Genomic DNA, 22,932 nt, shown 5'->3' with positions numbered 1-22,932 from the left:
ACAGGTCAGTGTCCTGCTGGGAGGTTAGAGAACTCCAGCCCACAGTGTGAGGGTCAATCCTGGCTCTGTACTGACCGAGCTAGTCTGGAACACGGCCCACCATTAACACTGGTTTGGTGTAGCTCAGAGCGGGGGGGGGCACGGAGGGGGGTTGGAGGACAGTCCGACTTCCCCACCCTGCTGGGGTGGGATACAGCACTGTGCTTCCTCCCATGGTCGACTATCCCAGCCACGGTCTCTGGGTGCTGAGGGAAGGGCAGTCTCTGGGAAAGGGGGAGTTGCTGAGAATCCCAGTCCTGAGGAGGGAGGGAGGGAGGGATCGGGAACATCAGAGGGAGGGGTGGGGGTGGGGAGTGGGGTGGTGAGCCTTGGCAGAGCTCAGGCTGTGAGTAAAAGGGGGAAGGGGTTTCTCACTGACCCAGCTGACTAATAATCTCCCTCCCCCCCCCACTCCACACCCCCTCCTCCCCCACTCCACACCCCCTCCTCCCCCACTCCACACCCCCTCCTCTTCTCCATCACTCACTTCCTCCCTCACTGCTTTCTGCCTCCATCTTTATTACCCCTTCGTCTACATTCCCCTCTCTCTGCCCCCCCCTCTCTCTGCCCCCCCCTCTCTCTGCCCCCCCTCTCTCTGCACCCCCTCTCTCTGCCCCCCCCCTCTCTGCCCCCCCCCTCTTTCTGCCCCCCCCCTCTCTGCCCCCCCCTCTCTCTGCCCCCCCTCTCTCTCCCCCCCTCTCTCTCTCTGCCCCCCTCTCTCCCCCCCTCTCTCTCTGTCCCCCCCTCTCTCTCTCTGTCCCCCCCTCTCTCTCTCTGTCCCCCCCTCTCTCTCTCTGTCCCCCCCTCTCTCTCTCTGTCCCCCCCTCTCTCTCTCTGTCCCCCCCTCTCTCTCTCTGTCCCCCCTCTCTCTCTCTGTCCCCCCCTCTCTCTCTCTGTCCCCCCCTCTCTCTCTCTGTCCCCCCCCGCTCTCTCTGTCCCCCCTCTCTCTCTCTGTCCCCCCCTCTCTCTCTGTTCCCCCCCTCTCTCTCTGTCCCCCCCCCTCTCTCTCTCCCCCCCCCCCTCTCTCTCTCCCCCCCGCTCTCTCTGTCCCCCCCTCTCTCTCTCTCTCCCCCCTCTCTCTCTCTCCCCCCCCCCTCTCTCTCTCCCCCCCGCTCTCTCTGTCCCCCCCTCTCTCTCTCTCTCCCCCCCCCGCTCTCTCTGTCCCCCTCTCTCTCTCTGTTCCCCCCCTCTCTCTCTGTCCCCCCCCCTCTCTCTCTCTCTCTCCCCCCCCCTCTCTCTCTCCCCCCCGCTCTCTCTGTCCCCCCCTCTCTCTCTCTCTCCCCCCCCCTCTCTCTCTGCCCCCCCCCCTCTCTCGCTCTCTGCCCCCCCCCTCTCTCTCTCCCCCCTCCCACAGGTGACGTTGTATGGCACAGTCTTTGCGAGAATGTCCCCGGATATGAAAACCAAGCTTATTAAATCCCTGCAGAGTTTGGAGTGCGTGAGTTACAGCTCAGCTTCTCAACTCTCTGTCTTTTCCCGTCGGAGGCCACGCACTGGGGCACCTCCTGTTCCTGTACCCCCCCCGCCCCCTCCCTCACTCTCCCCCCCCCGCCCCCTCCCTCGCTCCCCCCCCCGCCCCCTCCCTCGCTCTCCCCCCCCCCACGCCCCCCTCCCTCGCTCTTCCCCCTCCCCGTGCCCCCCTCCCTCGCTCTTCCCCCCACCCCAGCCCCCCCTCCCTCGCTCTCTCCCCCCCACCCTGGGATGTGACAGGTGTAACCACTGGCTCTGTCCATTCCCTCAGCATGTTTCTCCATTTCTCCAGTCCAGATGCCCGGAGAACCTCCCTGGGTCAGATGGTTAACTGGGCTTTGGACTGGGTACAATACTGCCCTGTGCACCAACCCCTCCCTCCCAAACCACCCCCCCCGAATCTTCTACTGAGTTTTAAGCTGCTTATTTTTTTCTAAATTGATTTATTATTGTCACATGTACTGGGATACAGTGAAAAGTATTGTTTGTCATGCACTATATAAAGCATACCGTTCATAGAGAAGGAAAGGAGAGAGTGCAGAATGTAGTGTTACAGTCACAGTGAGGGTGTAGAGAAAGATCAACTTAATGTGAGGTAGGTCCATTCAAAAGTCTGACAGCAGCAGGGAAGAAGCTGTTCTTGAGTCGGTCGGTACGGGACCTCAGACTTTTGTATCTTTTTCCCGACGGAAGAAGGTGGAAGAGAGAATGTCCGAGGTTTTAAATTTTATAAACATCCACCGACCCTCAGTGACAGCCGTGTGTACCATCTACAAGATGCACTGCAGCGACTCACCAAGGCTCCTGAGACAGCACCTTCCAAACCCACTTCCATCCAGAAGGACACGGGGCAGCAGATACCTGGGGAACACCCCCACCTACAAGTTCCCCTCCGAGCCTCTCACCATCCTGACTGGGAAATATATCGGCCGTTCCTTCACCGTCACTGGGTCAAAATCCTGGAATTCCCTCCCTAACAGCACTGTGGGTGTACCTACCCCACACGGGTTGGAGGCCATTCAGGGAAGGTTGGGGGGGGGCTTACCACCACCTTGTCAGGGGGCAGTTAGGGATGGGCAGTAAGTGGTGTCCTGGGCAGCGGTGCTGGGATTGTGAGAATGAATTTGAAATGAGCAGAGTGAAATGTCACCGTTCCTTGCACAGTAACACTATCCTCTGTTTTGTTTTCTGTCGGGACAGTTACGTTGTTGGAATGTGTGGCGACGGAGCCAATGACTGCGGGGTGAGTCTGTCCACGCTCTTGGCCAGTTTTCCCTGAGGGCTATTCGACCACGTTGGGCATCGCGGCGGAACCCAATCCTCCCACCAGCCCACTCCCACTATTCACTTTCAAAGTTTATTCGTTTCGCAAGTTATTAGCGTTCCCCTCTGCCCTGACTCCTCCCCTCCCCGCCGCTCCTCCCTCCCCCCCCCATCACTCTGACTCCCTTATCAATCAAAACTCTCTCTGACCCCACTTTGAGTAGATTCCATGTCCCACAGCACCCCCCCACTGCTCCACAGGGTAACAATCCTCGGAGATGGGAGTGTCCTCCTCCACCCCGGCACAGGGTGGCACAGTGGGTTAGCGCTGCTGCCTCACAGCATCACAGACCCGGGTTCGATTCCCGGCTCAGGTCACTGTCTGTGTGGAGACTGCACGTTCTCCCCGTGTCTGCGTGGGTTTCCTCCCACAGTCTGAAAGACATGCGGGTCGCTTGCTAATTTCTCCCTCAGTGTTACCCGAACAGGCGCCGGAGTGTGGGGGATTTTCACAGTAACTTCATTGCCGTGTTAATGTAAGCTCACTTGTCACTCAAATCAACTTCTAAATCCCCTGATTCCAAAATTTGATCTAGAATCTACAATGAGAGGAAGAATCCTCCCCATATCCACCCTGCTCAACAGGGGAGCTGGTGGCCCAGTGGTATTATCACTCGACTATTAATCCAGAAACTCATCTAATGTTTCTGGGGGACCCGGGTTCGAATCCCGCCACGGCAGACAGTGGAATTTGAATTCAGTAAAAAATATCTAGAATTAAGAATCTCCTGATGACCCATTGTGGGAAAAACCCATCTGGTTCCTTTAGGGAAGGAAATCTGCCGTCCTTACCCCGGTCTGGCCTACATGTGACTCCAGAGACACAGCAATGTGGGTGACTCTCAACTGCCTTTCGAGGGCAACTAGGGATGGGCAATAAATGCTGGACCCAGCCAGCGACACCTGTGTCCCAGGGATGAATAAAACACGTAATGATTTGTTGCATAGCTTCAGCTAAAAGAGAATGAGAGACACGTACGGGAGATAGCACTCGTTCACAACGAAACCCAGTGCTGTGTCTCATAACCGAATTAATGAAAGATCAGCAACACAGAAACTCCAAAGATGTGTACATTAAGGTGGATTGGCCATGCTAAATTGTCCCTTAGTGGCCAAAGATGTGTAGGTTAGGGGGGATTGGCCATGCTAAATTGTCCCTTAGTGTCCAAAGATGTGTAGGTTAGGGTGGATTGGCCATGATAAATTGTCCCTTAGTGTCCAAAGATGTGCAGGTTAGGGTGGATTGGCCATGCTAAATTGTCCCTTAGTGTCCAAAGATGTGCGGGTTAGGGGGATTGGCCATGCTAAATTGCCCCTTAGTGTCCAAAGATGTGCGGGTTAGGGGGATTGGCCATGCTAAATTGCCCCTTAGTGTCCAAAGATGTGTAGGTTAGGGGGGATTGGCCATGCTAAATTGCCCCTTAATGTCCAAAGATGTGTAGGTTAGGGTGGATTGGCCATGCTAAATTGTCCCTTAGTGTCCAAAGATGTGTAGGTTAGGATGGATTGGCCATGCTAAATTGCCCCTTAATGTCCAAAGATGTGTAGGTTACGTGGATTGGCCATGCTAAATTGCCCCTTAGTGTCCAAAGATGTGTAGGTTACGTGGATTGGCCATGGTAAATTGTCCCTTAGTGTCAGGGGGAATAACAAAGTAAATGTGTGGGGTTACAGAGATAGGGCCTGGGTGGGATTGTTTGGGCTGAATGGCCTGCTGTGGTACTGTAGGGACTGTATAACTGATATCCCTATTGTCTGAGCTGGCTTCTCTCTCTGTCTCTCTCTTTGATTTGATTTATTATTGTCACGTACACTGGGATACAGTGAAAAGTATTGTTTCTTGCGCGCTACACAGACAAAGCATACTGTTCATAGAGAAGGAAAGGAGAGGGTGTAGAATGTAGTGTTACAGTCACAGCTAGGGTGTAGAGAAAGATCAACTTAATGTGAGGTAGGTCCATTCAAAAGTCTGACAGCAGCAGGGAAGAAGCTGTTCTTGAGTCGGTCGGTACGGGACCTCAGACTTTTGTATCTTTTTCCTGATGGAAGAAGGTGGAAGAGAGAATGTCCGGGGTGTGTGGGGGGGGTCCTTAATTATGCCGGCTGCTTTTCCCCGAGGCAGCGGGAAGTGTAGACAGAGTCAGTGGATGGGAGGCTGGTTTGTGTGATGGATTGGGCGACATTCACGACCTTTTGTAGTTCCTTGTGGTCTTGGGCAGAGCAGGAGCCCAGACCAAGCTGTGATACAACCAGAAAGGATGATAGACAGAGTTAATGGCTGGGAGGCTGGTGTAGGCTGCGTGCCGGACTGTGACTGATGTGTTGTTCTGGGATGCAGATGGGGATATTTTGGAGAGAGGAAGAACACATCTGGAACACCTCACATCTGTCCGGTTTACTCGAATCCTGCACAGGAACCAGCCTACCCTCTGCACGCCCTCCCCCTGTATCTCACTCACCCTCCTCATGTGTTGGAAGGAGCCAGTGTGGATTCCCTGCTTCTGCCCCTGACACTCTTACGGTGTTCTCCTCCCTGTTTTTCCCCAGGCGTTGAAGACGGCCCATGTGGGAATCTCACTCTCCCAGCTGGAAGCATCTGTGGCCTCCCCATTCACCTCCAAACTGCCGACCATTGAGTGTGTCCCCATTCTAATCAAGTAAGTGGCATTATCCTCTGTATCTAACCCCGTGCTGTACCTGTCCTGGGAGTGTTTGATGGGGGGACAGTGTAGAGGGAGCTTTACTCTGTATCTAACCCTGTGCTGTACCTGTCCTGGGAGTGTTTGATGGGGGGACAGTGTAGAGGGAGCTTTACTCTGTATCTAACCCCGTGCTGTACCTGTCCTGGGAGTGTTTGATGGGGGGACAGTGTAGAGGGAGCTTTACTCTGTATCTAACCCCGTGCTGTACCTGTCCTGGGAGTGTTTGATGGGGGGACAGTGTAGAGGGAGCTTTACTCTGTATCTAACCCCGTGCTGTACCTGTCCTGGGAGTGTTTGATGGGGACAGTGTAGAGGGAGCTTTACTCTGTATCTAACCCCGTGCTGTACCTGTCCTGGGAGTGTTTGATGGGGACAGTGTAGAGGGAGCTTTACTCTGTATCTAACCCCGTGCTGTACCTGTCCTGGGAGTGTTTGATGGGGGGACAGTGTAGAGGGAGCTTTACTCTGTATCTAACCCTGTGCTGTACCTGTCCTGGGAGTGTTTGATGGGGGGACAGTGTAGAGGGAGCTTTACTCTGTATCTAACCCCATGCTGTACCTGTCCTGGGAGTGTTTGATGGGGGGGACAGTGTAGAGGGAGCTTTACTCTGTATCTAACCCCGTGCTGTACCTGTCCTGGGAGTGTTTGATGGGGGGACAGTGTAGAGGGAGCTTTCCTCTGTATCTAACCCCGTGCTGTACCTGTCCTGGGAGTGTTTGATGGGGGGACAGTGTAGAGGGAGCTTTACTCTGTATCTAACCCCGTGCTGTACCTGTCCTGGGAGTGTTTGATGGGGGGACAGTGTAGAGGGAGCTTTACTCTGTATCTAACCCCGTGCTGTACCTGTCCTGGGAGTGTTTGATGGGGACAGTGTAGAGGGAGCTTTACACTGTATCTAACCCCGTGCTGTACCTGTCCTGGGAGTGTTTGATGGGGGACAGTGTAGAGGGAGCTTTACTCTGTATCTAACCCCGTGCTGTACCTGTCCTGGGAGTGTTTGATGGGGGGACAGTGTAGAGGGAGCTTTACTCTGTATCTAACCCTGTGCTGTACCTGTCCTGGGAGTGTTTGATGGGGGGACAGTGTAGAGGGAGCTTTACTCTGTATCTAACCCCATGCTGTACCTGTCCTGGGAGTGTTTGATGGGGGGGACAGTGTAGAGGGAGCTTTACTCTGTATCTAACCCCGTGCTGTACCTGTCCTGGGAGTGTTTGATGGGGGGACAGTGTAGAGGGAGCTTTCCTCTGTATCTAACCCCGTGCTGTACCTGTCCTGGGAGTGTTTGATGGGGGGACAGTGTAGAGGGAGCTTTACTCTGTATCTAACCCCGTGCTGTACCTGTCCTGGGAGTGTTTGATGGGGGGACAGTGTAGAGGGAGCTTTACTCTGTATCTAACCCCGTGCTGTACCTGTCCTGGGAGTGTTTGATGGGGACAGTGTAGAGGGAGCTTTACACTGTATCTAACCCCGTGCTGTACCTGTCCTGGGAGTGTTTGATGGGGGACAGTGTAGAGGGAGCTTTACTCTGTATCTAACCCCGTGCTGTACCTGTCCTGGGAGTGTTTGATGGGGGGACAGTGTAGAGGGAGCTTTACTCTGTATCTAACCCCGTGCTGTACCTGTCCTGGGAGTGTTTGATGGGGACAGTGTAGAGGGAGCTTTACTCTGTATCTAACCCCGTGCTGTACCTGTCCTGGGAGTGTTTGATGGGGGGACAGTGTAGAGGGAGCTTTACTCTGTATCTAACCCCGTGCTGTACCTGTCCTGGGAGTGTTTGATGGGGGACAGTGTAGAGGGAGCTTTACTCTGTATCTAACCCTGTGTGTACCTGTCCTGGGAGTGTTTGATGGGGGGGACAGTGTAGAGGGAGCTTTACTCTGTATCTAACCCCGTGCTGTACCTGTCCTGGGAGTGTTTGATGGGGGGACAGTGTAGAGGGAGCTTTACTCTGTATCTAACCCCGTGCTGTACCTGTCCTGGGAGTGTTTGATGGGGACAGTGTAGAGGGAGCTTTACTCTGTATCTAACCCTGTGCTGTACCTGTCCTGGGAGTGTTTGATGGGGGGACAGTGTAGAGGGAGCTTTACTCTGTATCTAACCCCGTGCTGTACCTGTCCTGGGAGTGTTTGATGGGGACAGTGTAGAGGGAGCTTTACTCTGTATCTAACCCCGTGCTGTACCTGTCCTGGGAGTGTTTGATGGGGACAGTGTAGAGGGAGCTTTACACTGTATCTAACCCCGTGCTGTCCCTGTCCTGGGAGTGTTTGATGGGGACAGTGTAGAGGGAGCTTTACTCTGTATCTAACCCCGTGCTGTACCTGTCCTGGGAGTGTTTGATGGGGGGACAGTGTAGAGGGAGCTTTACTCTGTATCTAACCCCGTGCTGTACCTGTCCTGGGAGTGTTTGATGGGGGACAGTGTAGAGGGAGCTTTACTCTGTATCTAACCCTGTGTGTACCTGTCCTGGGAGTGTTTGATGGGGGGGACAGTGTAGAGGGAGCTTTACTCTGTATCTAACCCCGTGCTGTACCTGTCCTGGGAGTGTTTGATGGGGGGACAGTGTAGAGGGAGCTTTACTCTGTATCTAACCCCGTGCTGTACCTGTCCTGGGAGTGTTTGATGGGGACAGTGTAGAGGGAGCTTTACTCTGTATCTAACCCTGTGCTGTACCTGTCCTGGGAGTGTTTGATGGGGGGACAGTGTAGAGGGAGCTTTACTCTGTATCTAACCCCGTGCTGTACCTGTCCTGGGAGTGTTTGATGGGGGACAGTGTAGAGGGAGCTTTACTCTGTATCTAACCCCGTGCTGTACCTGTCCTGGGAGTGTTTGATGGGGGACAGTGTAGAGGGAGCTTTATTCTGTATCTAACCCCGTGCTGTACCTGTCCTGGGAGTGTTTGATGGGGGACAGTGTAGAGGGAGCTTTACTCTGTATCTAACCCCGTGGTGTACCTGTCCTGGGAGTGTTTGATGGGGGACAGTGTAGAGGGAGCTTTACTCTGTATCTAACCCCGTGCTGTACCTGTCCTGGGAGTGTTTGATGGGGGGACAGTGTAGAGGGAGCTTTACTCTGTATCTAACCCCGTGGTGTACCTGTCCTGGGAGTGTTTGATGGGGGACAGTGTAGAGGGAGCTTTACTCTGTATCTAACCCCGTGGTGTACCTGTCCTGGGAGTATTTGATGGGGACAGTGTAGAGGGAGCTTTACTCTGTATCTAACCCCGTGCTGTACCTGTCCTGGGAGTATTTGATGGGGACAGTGTAGAGGGAGCTTTACTCTGTATCTAACCCCGTGCTGTACCTGTCCTGGGAGTGTTTGATGGGAACAGTGTAGAGGGAGCTTTACTCTGTATCTAACCCCGTGCTGTACCTGTCCTGGGAGTGTTTGATGGGGACAGTGTAGAGGGAGCTTTACTCTGTATCTAACCCCGTGCTGTCCCTGTCCTGGGAGTGTTTGATGGGGGGACAGTGTAGAGGGAGCTTTACTCTGTATCTAACCCCGTGCTGTCCCTGTCCTGGGAGTGTTTGATGGGGGGATAGTGTAGAGGGAGCTTTACTCTGTATCTAACCCCGTGCTGTACCTGTCCTGGGAGTGTTTGATGGGGACAGTGTAGAGGGAGCTTTACTCTGTATCTAACCCCATGCTGTACCTGTCCTGGGAGTGTTTGATGGGGGGACAGTGTAGAGGGAGCTTTACTCTGCATCTAACCCCATGCTGTACCTGTCCTGGGAGTGTTTGATGGGGGACAGTGTAGAGGGAGCTTTACTCTGTATCTAACCCCATGCTGTACCTGTCCTGGGAGTGTTTGATGGGGACAGTGTAGAGGGAGCTTTACTCTGTATCTAACCCCGTGCTGTACCTGTCCTGGGAGTGTTTGATGGGGGGACAGTGTAGAGAGAGCTTTACTCTGTATCTAACCCCGTGCTGTCCCTGTTTTGGGAGTGTTTGATGGGGGACAGTGTAGAGGGAGCTTTACTCTGTATCTAACCCCGTGCTGTACCTGTCCTGGGAGTGTTTGATGGGGGACAGTGTAGAGGGAGCTTTACTCTGTATCTAACCCCGTGCTGCACCTGTCCTGGGAGTGTTTGATGGGGGACAGTGTAGAGGGAGCTTTACTCTGTATCTAACCCCGTGCTGTACCTGTCCTGGGAGTGTTTGATGGGGACAGTGTAGAGAGAGCTTTACTCTGTATCTAACCCTGTGCTGTACCTGTCCTGGGATTGTTTGATGGGGACAGTGTAGAGGGAGCTTTACTCTGTATCTAACCCCGTGCTGTACCTGTCCTGGGAGTGTTTGATGGGGACAGTGTAGAGGGAGCTTTACTCTGTATCTAACCCCGTGCTGTCCCTGTCCTGGGAGTGTTTGATGGGGGACAGTGTAGAGGGAGCTTTACTCTGTATCTAACCCCATGCTGTACCTGTCCTGGGAGTGTTTGATGGGGACAGTGTAGAGGGAGCTTTACTCTGTATCTAACCCCGTGCTGTACCTGTCCTGGGAGTGTTTGATGGGGGGACAGTGTAGAGAGAGCTTTACTCTGTATCTAACCCCATGCTGTCCCTGTTTTGGGAGTGTTTGATGGGGGACAGTGTAGAGGGAGCTTTACTCTGTATCTAACCCCGTGCTGTCCCTGTTTTGGGAGTGTTTGATGGGGGACAGTGTAGAGGGAGCTTTACTCTGTATCTAACCCCGTGCTGTACCTGTCCTGGGAGTGTTTGATGGGGGACAGTGTAGAGGGAGCTTTACTCTGTATCTAACCCCGTGCTGCACCTGTCCTGGGAGTGTTTGATGGGGGACAGTGTAGAGGGAGCTTTACTCTGTATCTAACCCCGTGCTGTACCTGTCCTGGGAGTGTTTGATGGGGACAGTGTAGAGAGAGCTTTACTCTGTATCTAACCCCATGCTGTACCTGTCCTGGGAGTGTTTGATGGGGGACAGTGTAGAGGGAGCTTTATTCTGTATCTAACCCCGTGCTGTACCTGTCCTGGGAGTGTTTGATGGGGGACAGTGTAGAGGGAGCTTTACTCTCTATCTAACCCCGTGCTGCACCTGTCCTGGGAGTGTTTGATGGGGGACAGTGTAGAGGGAGCTTTACTCTGTATCTAACCCCGTGCTGTACCTGTCCTGGGAGTGTTTGATGGGGACAGTGTAGAGAGAGCTTTACTCTGTATCTAACCCCATGCTGTACCTGTCCTGGGAGTGTTTGATGGGGGACAGTGTAGAGGGAGCTTTACTCTGCATCTAACCCTGTGCTGTCCCTGTCCTGGGAGTGTTTGATGGGGGGACAGTGTAGAGGGAGCTTTACTCTGTATCTAACCCTGTGCTGTCCCTGTCCTGGGAGTGTTTGATGGGGGACAGTGTAGAGGGAGCTTTACTCTGTATCTAACCCCGTGCTGTAGCTGTCCTGGGAGTGTTTGATGGGGGGACAGTGTAGAGGGAGCTTTACTCTGTATGTAACCCCGTGCTGTACCTGTCCTGGGAGTGTTTGATGGGGGGACAGTGTAGAGGGAGCTTTACTCTGTATCTAAGCTGTGGTTTAATCTGTATTATTTTTGTGTTACAGGGAGGGTCGTGCTGCACTGGTCACCTCTTTCTGTGCTTTTAAGTACATGGCTCTGTACAGTATGATCCAGTATGTTAGTGTCCTCATTCTCTACTATGTGAGTATTGGATGTTTGGGTTTCAGAATGCTCTTTACTCCAGACAAACTGACCCTCTGACAGTGCGGCACTCCCTCGGTACTGACCCTCTGACAGTGCGGTGCTCCCTCAGCACTGACCCTCTGACAGTGCGGCGCTCCCTCAGCACTGACCCTCTGACAGTGCGGCACTCCCTCAGCACTGACCCTCTGACAGTGAGGCACTCCCTCAGCACTGACCCTCTGACAGTGCGGCACTCCCTCAGCACTCACCCTCTGACAGTGCGGGGATTGTGCGGACGGGGGGGATTGTGCGGACGGGGAGGGATTGTGCGGACGGGGGGGATTGTGCGGACGGGGGGATTGTGCGGACGGGGAGGGATTGTGCGGACGGGGGGGATTGTGCGGACGGGGGGGGGGATTGTGCGGACGGGGGGGATTGTGCGGACGGGGGGGATTGTGCGGACGGGGGGGGGGATTGTGCGGACGGGGGGGATTGTGCGGACGGGAGGGGGATTGTGCGGACGGGGGGGATTGTGCGGACGGGGGGGGGGATTGTGCGGACGGGGGGGATTGTGCGGACGGGGGGGGGATTGTGCGGACGGGGGGGATTGTGCGGACGGGAGGGGGATTGTGCGGACGGGGGGGATTGTGCGGACGGGGGGGGGGATTGTGCGGACGGGGGGGATTGTGCGGACGGGGGGGATTGTGCGGACGGGGGGGATTGTGCGGACGGGGGGGATTGTGCGGACGGGGGGGGATTGTGCGGACGGGGGGGGGGGATTGTGCGGACGGGGGGGATTGTGCGGACGGGAGGGGGATTGTGCGGACGGGGGGGGATTGTGCGGACGGGGGGGGGATTGTGTGGACGGGGGGGGGATTGTGCGGACGGGGGGGGATTGTGCGGACGGGGGGGATTGTGCGGACGGGAGGGGGATTGTGCAGACGGGGGGGATTGTGCGGACGGGGGGGGATTGTGCGGACGGGGGGATCAGTGCCTCAGGTCTCTCTGTTCTAATCTCTCTGTCTTTTCATTTCAGATCTCGAGTAACTTGGGGAACTGGGAGTTCCTGTATGAGGATCTGTTTATCACCAGCGCCATTGCTATAACAAGTAGGAGAATCTGAATCCCCCCCTCCTCCTGCGCTGACTGACAATCCCTCTCCCCCTCCTGCCCAGTAACAATCCCCCCCCCTTCATCCCCGCCTTCATCTCCCCCCCACTTCATCTGCCCGCCTTCATGTCCCCCCCACTTCATCCCCCCCCCACTTCATCCCCCCCGCCTTCATCCCCCCCCTTTGCTCCCCCCCCTTCTCAGTGTCCTCCTGTTCGGATTTGATTTATTATTGTCACGTGTCCTGCGATACAGTGAAAAGTATTGTTTCTTGTGAGCTACACAGACAAAGCATACTGTTCATAGAGAAGGAAAGGAGAGGGTGTAGAATGTAGTGTTACAGTCATAGCGAGGGTGTAGAGAAAGATCAACTTAAATGCAAGGTAGGTCCATTCAAAAGTCTGACAGCAGCAGGGAAGAAGCTGTTCTTGAGTCAGTCGGTACGGGACCTCAGACTTTTGTATCTTTTTCCCGACAGAAGAAGGTGGAGAGAGAATGTCCGGGGTGTGTGGGGTCCTTAATTATCCTGGCTGCTTTTCCCCGAGGCAGCGGGAAGTGTAGACAGAGTCAGTGGATGGGAGGCTGGTTTGTGTGATGGATTGGGTTACATTCACGATCCTTTTGTAGTTCTTTGTGGTCTTGGGCAGAGCAGGAGCCCAGACCAAGCTGTGATACAACCAGAAAGGATGCTTTCTATGGTCTATGGAATGGGAGGTGATCTCAGTGAGAAAGGTACAGGATCCTGAAGCTGGATGCTGAGAAATTGTTTCCTGCTGGTCAGTGGGGGGACAGTCTCAGGGGGAAGGGGGCGGCCGTTTAGGACTGGAATGGGGAGATATTTCTTCACTCGGAGGGTTGTGAATCTCTGGAATTCTGTACCCCAGAGGGTTGTAGACGCTCCATCGTTAAATTTATCTACAGCTGTGGGACAGACAGATCTTTGGACTCTGGGGGATTTCAGGGATACGGGGAAGCGGGTGGGAAAATGGAGTCCAAGATCAGACATGATAGTATTGACTGGAGGAACAGGCTGGATGGGCCAAATGGCCTTCTCCTGCTCCTGGGAGAACCGGGATCTGAATTGCTGCTGCTAGAATGGCGCTGGATGGGCCAAATGGCCCCTTGTCAGGCTGTTCTACTGGATTGGGGGTGGGGGGAGAGGGTTGGAGTCTGCGATGCAATGGGGTTTGATATCTGTGCCAGCCTCACCACCCCCCCCTCTCTCTCTCTCCGTCTCCCCCCTCAGTGAGCCGGAACAAGGCGTATGAACACTTGGTGCCCCAGCGACCGAATGCCAACCTGGTGTCACCCCAGCTGCTCCTGTCGGTCTTGATGCACATCGCCCTCTGCTCCACCTTCCAGATGATTGGCTTCCTCTTGGTGCAGGTTCAACCCTGGTACAACTCCTGGGACCAGGGGGCATGGTAGGTGGCAATGTGTGTGTGTGTGAGACAGCAGTGGGGGCTCTGGATGTCGTTTTATTCATTTCTGGGACCTGGGCCTCGCTGGCTGGGCCAGTATTTATTACCCATCCCTAGTTACCCCTTGAGAAGGTGGGGGTGAGCTGTATTTATTACCCATCCCTAGTTACCCCTTGAGAAGGTGGGGGTGAACTGTATTTATTACCCATCCCTAGTTGCCCCTTGAGAAGGTGGGGGTGAGCTGTATTTATTACCCATCCCTAGTTACCCCTTGAGAAGGTGGGGGTGAGCTGCATTTATTACCCATCCCTAGTTGCCCCTTGAGAAGGTGGGGGTGAGCTGTATTTATTACCCATCCCTAGTTGCCCCTTGAGAAGGTGGAGGTGAGCTGTATTTATTACCCATCCCTAGTTGCCCCTTGAGAAGGTGGGGGTGAGCTGTATTTATTACCCATCCCTCATTGCCCCTTGAGAAGGTGGGGGTGAGCTGTATTTATTACCCATCCCTAGTTGCCCCTTGAGAAGGTGGGGGTGAGCTGTATTTATTACCCATCCCTAGTTGCCCCTTGAGAAGGTGGGGGGTGAGCTGTATTTATTACCCATCCCTAGTTGCCCCTTGAGAAGGTGGGGGTGAGCTGTATTTATTACCCATCCCTAGTTGCCCCTTGAGAAGGTGGGGGGTGAGCTGCCTCCTTGAATCGCTGCAGTCCACGTGCTGTGGGTTGACAATGCCGTTAGGGAGGGAGCTCCAGGATTTTGACCCAGTGACGGTGAAGGAACGGCCGATATATTTCCCAGTCAGGATGGTGAGAGACTCGGAGGGGAACTTGTAGGTGGGGGTGTTCCCCAGGTATCTGCTGCCCCGTGTCCTTCTGGATGGAAGTGGTTCTGATTTTGGAAGATGGATTCAGTGATGGTAACCCCCAGGATGTTGACAGTGGGGGGGATTCAGTGATGGTAACCCCCAGGATGTTGACAGTGGGGGGGGGGGGATTCAGTGATGGTAACCCCCAGGATGTTGATAGTGGGGGGGGGATTCAGTGATGGTAACCCCCAGGATGTTGACAGTGGGGGGGGATTCAGTGATGGTAACCCCCAGGATGTTGACAGTGGGGGGGGATTCAGTGATGGTAACCCCCAGGATGTTGACAGTGGGGGGGGGATTCAGTGATGGTAACCCCCAGGATGTTGATAGTGGGGGGGGGATTCAGTGATGGTAACCCCCAGGATGTTGATAGTAGGGGGGGGGATTCAGTGATGGTAACCCCCAGGATGTTGACAGTGGGGGGGGATTCAGTGATGGTAACCCCCAGGATGTTGACAGTTGGGGGGGGGGATTCAGTGATGGTAACCCCCAGGATGTTGATAGTGGGGGGGATTCAGTGATGGTAACCCCCAGGATGTTGATAGTAGGGGGGGGGATTCAGTGATGGTAACCCCCAGGATGTTGACAGTGGGGGGGGGGGATTCAGTGATGGTAACCCCCAGGATGTTGACAGTGGGGGGGGGGATTCAGTGATGGTAACCCCCAGGATGTTGATAGTGGGGGGGATTCAGTGATGGTAACCCCCAGGATGTTGACAGTGGGGGGGGGGGATTCAGTGATGGTAACCCCCAGGATGTTGACAGTGGGGGGGATTCAGTGATGGTAACCCCCAGGATGTTGACAGTGGGGGGGGGATTCAGTGATGGTAACCCCCAGGATGTTGATAGTGGGGGTGATTCAGTGATGGTAACCCCCAGGATGTTGACAGTGGGGGGGGGGATTCAGTGATGGTAACCCCCAGGATGTTGATAGTGGGGGGGATTCAGTGATGGTAACCCCCAGGATGTTGATAGTGGGGGGGATTCAGTGATGGTAACCCCCAGGATGTTGACAGTGGGGGGGGTGGGGGGAGAGATTCGGTGATGATTGTGGATTGGGTGGGGGGGGGTAAGGCTCCCCCTGGAGCAGGGTGATGGCTGATGGAATCTGTCCCCCCCCCAGGGCCTGCTCCTCCAACGACACGTTCTATGGGATGAGATCCCGGCCCATCCACAACAGCAGTGGGATTCTGTTTAACATGCAGTGGAAAATCAGTAACTACGTCAACACCACCGTCTTCTTCGTCTCCGTCTTCCAATATATCACCATCGCCTTCGTATTCTCCATGGGAAAACCCTTCCGCAAACCCATCTCCACCAACTGTGAGTGGGCACAGCGGGGAGGGGGGGGGAGGAGGGGGAGGGGGAGGGGGGAGGGAGGGGGATGGGGGGAGGGAGGGGGAGAGAGAGGAGGGGAGGAGGAGGAGGAGGGGGGAGGAGGAGGGAAGGGAAGAGGGAAGAGGGAAGAGGGAGGGAAGAGGAGGGGGGAGGGAAGAGGAGGGGGGAGGGAAGAGGAGGGGGATGGAAGGGGAAGGGGGAGGGAAGGAGAGGAGGAGGAGGGAGGGGGGGACGGAAGCGGGAAGGGGAGGGGGGAGGGGGAGAGGAGAGGAGAGGGGAGGGGGAGGACGGGAGGGGAGAGAGGAGGAGGAGGAGGGGAGAGGGAAGGGGAGAGGAGAGTGAAGGGAAGGGGGGAGGGGGAGGGGGGAGGGGAGTGGAGGGGAGAGGGAAGAGAAGGGAAGGGGAGAGGGGAGGGAAGGGGGGAGGGGAGAGGGGAGAGGGGAGGGGAGGGAGGAGGGGAGAGGGAAGGGGAGGAGGGAGGGGAGAGGGAGGGGAAGGGGAGGGGGAAGGGGGGAGGGGGGAGGAGGGAGGAGAGGGGGGAGGGGAGGGGGAAGGGGGGAGGGGGAGGGGAGAGTAAAAGAGGGAGAGGGAGGGGGGGAAGGGGGAGAGGGAAGAGGGGGAAGGGGAGAGGGAAGGGGAGGGGGAGGGGTGGGGGTGTGAGGGGAGGGGGAGGGAGGGAGGGGAAGGAGGGGGAGGGGAATTGGACGGAGGGGGAGGGGAATTGGAGGGTGCGGGAGGGGAAGGGGAGAGAGTGAGAGGAGGGGGTGAATAACAGGACAGGGAGAAGAGAGGGAATTTCATTGGGATCTGGGAAGTTGAGAGTTCAAATCTGAAAGCTAATTGTGATTTGTAGTGTGTGGGGTGGGGGTGGTGTGTGTTGGTGGGTGGTGTGTGTGGGGGGTGGTGTGTGTGGGGTGGGGGTGTGTGTGGGTGGGTGTGTGTGTGTGGGGGGTGGTGTGTGTTGGTGGGTGTGTGTTGGGGGTGGGGGTGGTGTGTGTTGGTGGGTGTGTGTTGGGGGTGGGGGTGGTGTGTGTGGGGGGTGGTGTGTGTGGGGGGGGTGTGTGGGGGGGGGTGGTGTGTGTTGGTGGGTGTGTGTGGGGTGGGGGTGGTGTGTGTTGGTGGGTGTGTGTTGGTGGGTGTGTGTGGGGGGGGGGTGGTGTGTGTTGGTGGGTGTGTGTTGGGGGTGGGGGTGGTGTGTGTGGGGGGTGGTGTGTGTGGGGGGGGTGTGTGGGGGGGGGTGGTGTGTGTGGGGGGTGGTGTGTGTGTGGGTGGTGTGTGTGGGGGGTGGTGTGTGTTGGTGGGTGTGTGTGGGGGGGGGTGGTGTGTGTTGGTGGGTGTGTGTTGGGGGTGGGGGTGGTGTGTGTGGGGGGTGGTGTGTGTGGGGGGGTGTGTGGGGGGGGTGGTGTGTGTGGGGGGTGGTGTGTGGGGTGGGGGTGGTGTGTGTTGGTTGGTGTGTGTGGGGGGTGGGGGTGGTGTGTGTTGGTGGGTGTGTGTGGGGTGGGGGTGGTGTGTGTTGGTGGGTGTGTGTGGGGGGTGGGGGTGGTGTGTGTGGGGGGTGGTGTGTGTGGGGGTGGTGTGTGGGGGGGGTGATGTGGGGGCCGGGTGGGATGTGTGTATATCTGTGTTACAAGTGCACTTCCTTGTGGCTTCCTGGAATACAGATCCTGTGAGAATCCGCTGGGTACCTGTTGAGTCAGACCAAGGGAGAATTGAGCCCGGCTCATACAGCACGGTCTTTCCGACTGTGGGAGAAAACCCACACAGACACGGGGAGAATGTGCACACGTCACACAGTGACCCCATCAAACCCAGGTCCCTGGCACTGTGAGACAGCAGTGTTAACCCACTGGGCTGTGTCTATCTGAAACCATTGCAGTCTCAGCCTACTTGTGACACTCAGAAATTATCTTTTCCACGGGGGGGGGGGGGATTATTGAGCTTTGATATAAAGAATCTCCTTGTTGTTTTTTTTTACAGATTTATTTCTGGCTGTCCTCATTGTACTTTATCTCTTCACCTTATTCCTCATGCTTTTCCCAAGCAGTAGTCTGGACGCATTCTTCGAGGTAACAAATCACTGATCGCTGTTTCAGACATTTCTCCCATAGAACATTCCAGCTCAGAAACAGGCTGAACCATTTTTCTGCCTTGTCCCACTGACCTGCACCCGGACCATATCCCTCCACACCCCTCTCATCCATGAACCTGTCCAAGGTTTTCTTGAATGTTAAAACTGATCCCGCATTCAGCACTTCACCTGGCAGCTCATTCCACACTCCCACCACTCTCTGTGTGAAGAAGCCCCACTCCTAATATTCCCTTTAAACTTCTCCCCCTTCTCCCTTATCCCATATCCTCTAGTTTTTTTTCTTCCCTAGCCTCAATGGAAAAAGCCTGCTTGCATTCACTCTCTCTATACCCATCATAATCTTATACACCTCTATCAAATCTCCCCTCATTCTTCTACACTCCAGGGAATAAAGTCCTTTCTCTGTAACTCAGTTTCTCAAGTCCTGGCAACATCCTTGTAAACCTTCTCTGCATTCTTTCAACCTGATTAATATCCTTCCTGTAATGGGGTGACCAAAACTGCACACAGTTCTCTAAATTCGGTCTCACCAATGTCTCACACAACCTCACCATAACATTCCAACTCTTACACTCAATACTTTGAATTATAAAGGCCAGTGTACCAAAAGCATTCTTTACGACCCTATCTACCTGTGACCACCACTTTAAGGGAATTATGTATCTGTATTCCCAGATCCCTCTGTTCTGCTGCACTCTTCAGTGTCCTGCCATTTACCTTGTATTTTCTTCCTTGGTTTGTCCTTCCAAAGTACAATACCTCACACTTGTCTGCATTAAACTCCATCTGCCATTTTTCAGCCCCTTTTTCTAGCTGCTCCAAATCCCTCTGCAAATTTGAAAACCTTCCTCACTGTCCACCACACCTCCAATCTTTGTATCATCAGCAAATTTGCTGATCCAATTTACCACATTATCATCCAGATCATTGATATAGATGACAAGCAACAATGGACCCAGCACTGATCCCTGCGGCACACCACTAGTTACAGGCATGCACTCAGAGAAGCAATCCTCCAGTATCACTCTCTGGCTTCTTCCATTGAGCCAGTGTCTAATCCAATTTACTACCTCTCCATGTGTACCTAGCGACTGAACCTTCTTAACTAACCTCCCATGTGGGACCTTGTCAAAGGCCTTACTGAAATCCATGTGGACAACATCCACTGCCTTCCCTTCATCCACTTTCCTGGTAACCTCCTTGAAAAACTCTAATAGATTGGTTAAACATGACCTACCACCCAGAAAGCCATGTTGACTCTCCCTAATAAGTCCCTGTCCATCCAAGTATTTGTAGCTCCCTATCCCTTATCACACCTTCCAATAACTTGTCAACCACCAATGTCAAATTTACTGGTCTATCATTTCCCGGATTTCTTTTGGAACCTTTTTGAAACAACGGAACAACATGATCCCCCCTCCAATCATCCGGCACCTCCCCCCCCCCACCGGTGACTACTGACATTTTAAATATGTCTGCCAGGGCCCCTGCAGGTTCAACTCCAGCCTCCCTGACGGTCCGTGGGAATATCCTGTCTGGTCCTGGGGATTTATCCACTCTGATTTACCTCAGGACAGCCAGCACCTCCTCCCCTTTAATCTGTAAAGGTTCCATGACCTCCCTCCCTGTTTGCCCAATTTCCTGGAGACTCCATGCCCGTTTCCCCAGTAAATACGGATACAAAAAACCCATTTATATCTCCCTCGTCTCTTTTGGTTCCATACTCAGTCTACCACTCTGCTCTTCAACGGGACCCATTCTATCCCTGACTATCCTTTTGCTCCTTACACACCGATAGAAGCTCTTTGGATTTCCCTTCAGTCTGTCTGCCAAAGCAACCTCCTGTCTTCTTTCAGCCCTCCTCATTTCCCTCGTTACTCCTCCAGCATTGGACCTGTACATTTCACACAACTCTCTCTTCCTCCATATCAGTGTTACAATCTCCCTCCAGAACCCAGGTTCCTTATCCCAATTCACTTTGCCTTTAATCCTGACAGGACCATACAAACTCTGCATTCTCCAACCCACTTTCCATTTCCATCCTTCCCAGAGAACAGCCTGTGCCAATCCACACTCCCCACATCCCTTCTCATCCCATCAAACCTGGCCTTTTTCCCAGTTCAGAACTTTGACCCGAGGACCGGATCGATCCTTATCCAGGATCAGGTTGAAACTCATGGCATTCTGATCACTGTTCCCTCACATCCATCGCCTGCCCTAACTCATTTCCCAATCGGAGAACCAATATCCCATCCTCTCGCAAGTTGGCACCTCTAGATACTCATGTAGAAAATTCTCCTGAACACCTTTACAAACTCTATCCCGTCTGAACCTTTAACAGTCTGTGAGTCCCAGTCTATCCCGTGGAAAATTAAAATCCCCGATCACAACTTTCTGTTTCCGATAGTTGTCAGCTATCTCTCTGTGATTTTCCCCTCCAGTTCTTGCTGATTATTGGGTGGTCTATAATACAATCCCATTAATGTGGTCATACCCTTCCTGTTTCTCAGTTCCACCCACAGGGCCTGTGTAGACAAGCTCCCTAATCTCCCCTGCCTGAGTCCTGCTGTAACTGTTTCCCTGACCAACACTGCCTCCCCCCACACCCACCACCTTTTATCCCTCCCCATCTCCCCTGCCCTGGACACTCCAGGGGCAACTCAGCTCACATCCTCTGAGATAAACTCCCCCATCACAGCACCACAAACCCAACCCAGGGAGCCCCGCACTGTCAGAGGGTCAGTGCTGAGGGAGCGCCGCACTGTCAGAGGGTCAGTGCTGAGGGAGTGCCGCACTGTCAGAGGGTCGGTGCCGAGGGAGTGCCGCACTGTCAGAGGGTCGGTGCTGAGGGAGTGCCGCCCTGTCAGAGGGTCAGTGCTGAGGGAGTGCCGCACTGTCAGAGGGTCAGTGCTGATGGAGTGCCACACTGTCAGAGGGTCGGTGCTGAGGGAGTGCCGCACTGTCAGAGGGTCAGTGCTGAGGGAGTGCCGCCCTGTCAGAGGGTCAGTGCTGAGGGAGTGCCGCACTGTCAGAGGGTCGGTGCCGAGGGAGTGCCGCACTGTCAGAGGGTCGGTGCCGAGGGAGTGCCGCACTGTCAGAGGGTCAGTACCGAGGGAGTGCCGCACTGTCAGAGGGTCAGTGCTGAGGGAGTGCCGCACTGTCAGAGGGTCAGTGCTGATGGAGTGCCACACTGTCAGAGGGTCGGTGCTGAGGGAGTGCCGCCCTGTCAGAGGGTCAGTGCTGAGGGAGCGCCGCCCTGTCAGAGGGTCAGTGCTGAGGGAGTGCCGCACTGTCAGAGGGTCAGTGCTGAGGGAGTGCCACACTGTCAGAGGGTCGGTGCTGAGGGAGTGCCGCCCTGTCAGAGGGTCAGTGCTGAGGGAGTGCCGCACTGTCAGAGGGTCAGTGCTGAGGGAGTGCCGCACTGTCAGAGGGTCAGTGCCGAGGGAGTGCCGCACTGTCAGAGGGTCAGTGCTGAGGGAGCGCCGCACTGTCAGAGGGTCAGTGCTGAGGGAGTGCCGCACTGTCAGAGGGTCAGTGCTGAGGGAGCGCCGCACTGTCAGAGGGTCAGTGCTGAGGGAGTGCCGCACTGGGTGAGCAGGGGGGATTGTTGTGCCTCAGTTTGGAGATGTGTTGGGGTTGGGGGTGGGGGTGGGGGTGGGGGTGGGGGGGGTAGCGGGGGGTGCGCGGGATGTGTGTGTCTGTGTTTTAATCTCACACTTTGCCACACACCTGGTTTAAGAGTTGATGTGTTGTGATGACCAACTTCTGGAACTGTTACTAATAACTTTCCTCTCTCTCTGTCTGTCCCAGTTTGTCTGCATCCCGTATATCTGGAGGATTTATATTCTGCTGATGGTTATTGCTCACTTTGTTCTCTCTGTTTTCCTGGAGGTAATTTTCAGATCTGATCCATACGTTCATCAACAATTCTGAACCATAATGTATAAAGATCACAGTGTACAGCCTGCCCCCTCGCTCTGTATCCCTGTCTGTCCCCCCCGTTCCCCGCTCTCTCTGTCTGTCCCCCCGTTCCCCGCTCTCTCCCTCCGTCCCCCCCGTTCCCCGCTCTCTCCGTCCGTCCCCCCGTTCCCCGGTCTCCCCCCTCTCTCTGTACCCCGCCCTCCAGCACGGTGGGGGGTAGTTTGGGGTACAAGGGCACTGTGATCTGAGCCTCTGACTGAAGTGTTGTGTCTCGTTGCAGGAAGTGTTGACCAATAATCACCGCCTGTGGAGCTGGTTGGCCCACATGCACTGCCCATCCTCCTCACTGGTAAAACACAAGAGACTCCATCAGGAGCTTGAGGACGACCCCAACTGGCCCCCAGTCTCTGTGCCCCCATCACAGCGGGACAGTGTGCACTAACACCAGCTCAACTCTTCCCAATAAATGGTTATACTGACCCTCTGCCGACTCTGCTGTCCTTCCTACACAGACTGGCTCCTTCCGCCATCCCCGTTTGCTCATGTTTCCCCACGTAGTGTGTGTGTACTCCCCACGTGCGTGGATACGTCACTGATCTAAGAGTACGCAGCCTCCTGTACACGCGCTCTATTCTCCACCCAACACCCTCTGCCCCCTCTCTCATCTCAGGGGTGCGAGGGTGGGAGATGTGAATGTACAAAGGGACCTGGGCATCCCTTCTACATCAGACACGGGAAGTGAGTGTGCAGCAAGCACTCAGACTAGGACAGGATCCCATTTGGCCCACCAAATCTGCACCAACTCAACATCTCACCCAGGCCCTATTCCCACCCGTTCCCTTAACCTGTGGGAGAACACCGGAGCACACGGAGGAAACCCACACAGACATGGGGAGAATGTGCAGATTCAAGCCAGCAATCGAACCCGGGTCCCTGGCGCTGTGAGACAGCAGCGCTAACCCACTGTGTCACCGTGCCGCTGGGATTGAACCCGGGTCCCTGGCGCTGTGAGGCAG

General features: G+C 55.0%; 1 protein-coding gene across 2 annotated transcripts; it reads left to right on the top strand.

Annotated features, from left to right (window-relative positions):
* Window positions 1-1,386: 1,386 nt before the first annotated feature.
* LOC145340238 (polyamine-transporting ATPase 13A3-like) lies at window positions 1,387-22,379 on the top strand. 2 transcript variants are annotated; one of them, XM_080184684.1, is made up of 10 exons: window positions 1,387-1,477; window positions 2,710-2,752; window positions 5,380-5,489; window positions 11,096-11,192; window positions 12,211-12,283; window positions 13,531-13,708; window positions 15,692-15,891; window positions 17,884-17,972; window positions 21,806-21,886; window positions 22,197-22,379. In XM_080184684.1, the coding sequence occupies exons 2-10, from the start codon at window positions 2,723-2,725 to the stop codon at window positions 22,356-22,358; spliced, it is 1,020 nt and encodes a 339-aa protein (XP_080040810.1). In that variant the 5' UTR covers window positions 1,387-1,477; window positions 2,710-2,722; the 3' UTR covers window positions 22,359-22,379. The 2 variants fall into 2 exon arrangements, with proteins under 2 accessions (XP_080040810.1, XP_080040809.1); XM_080184683.1 differs by having other exon boundaries at window positions 1,391-1,473.
* Window positions 22,380-22,932: the final 553 nt, after the last annotated feature.

This window comes from Carcharhinus amblyrhynchos, unplaced genomic scaffold (assembly GCF_965287045.1).
Source record: "Carcharhinus amblyrhynchos unplaced genomic scaffold, sCarAmb.v2.hapA scaffold_864, whole genome shotgun sequence".
Taxonomy (NCBI): Eukaryota; Metazoa; Chordata; class Chondrichthyes; order Carcharhiniformes; family Carcharhinidae; genus Carcharhinus; species Carcharhinus amblyrhynchos.
This window is presented reverse-complemented; position numbering and strand designations above follow the sequence as displayed.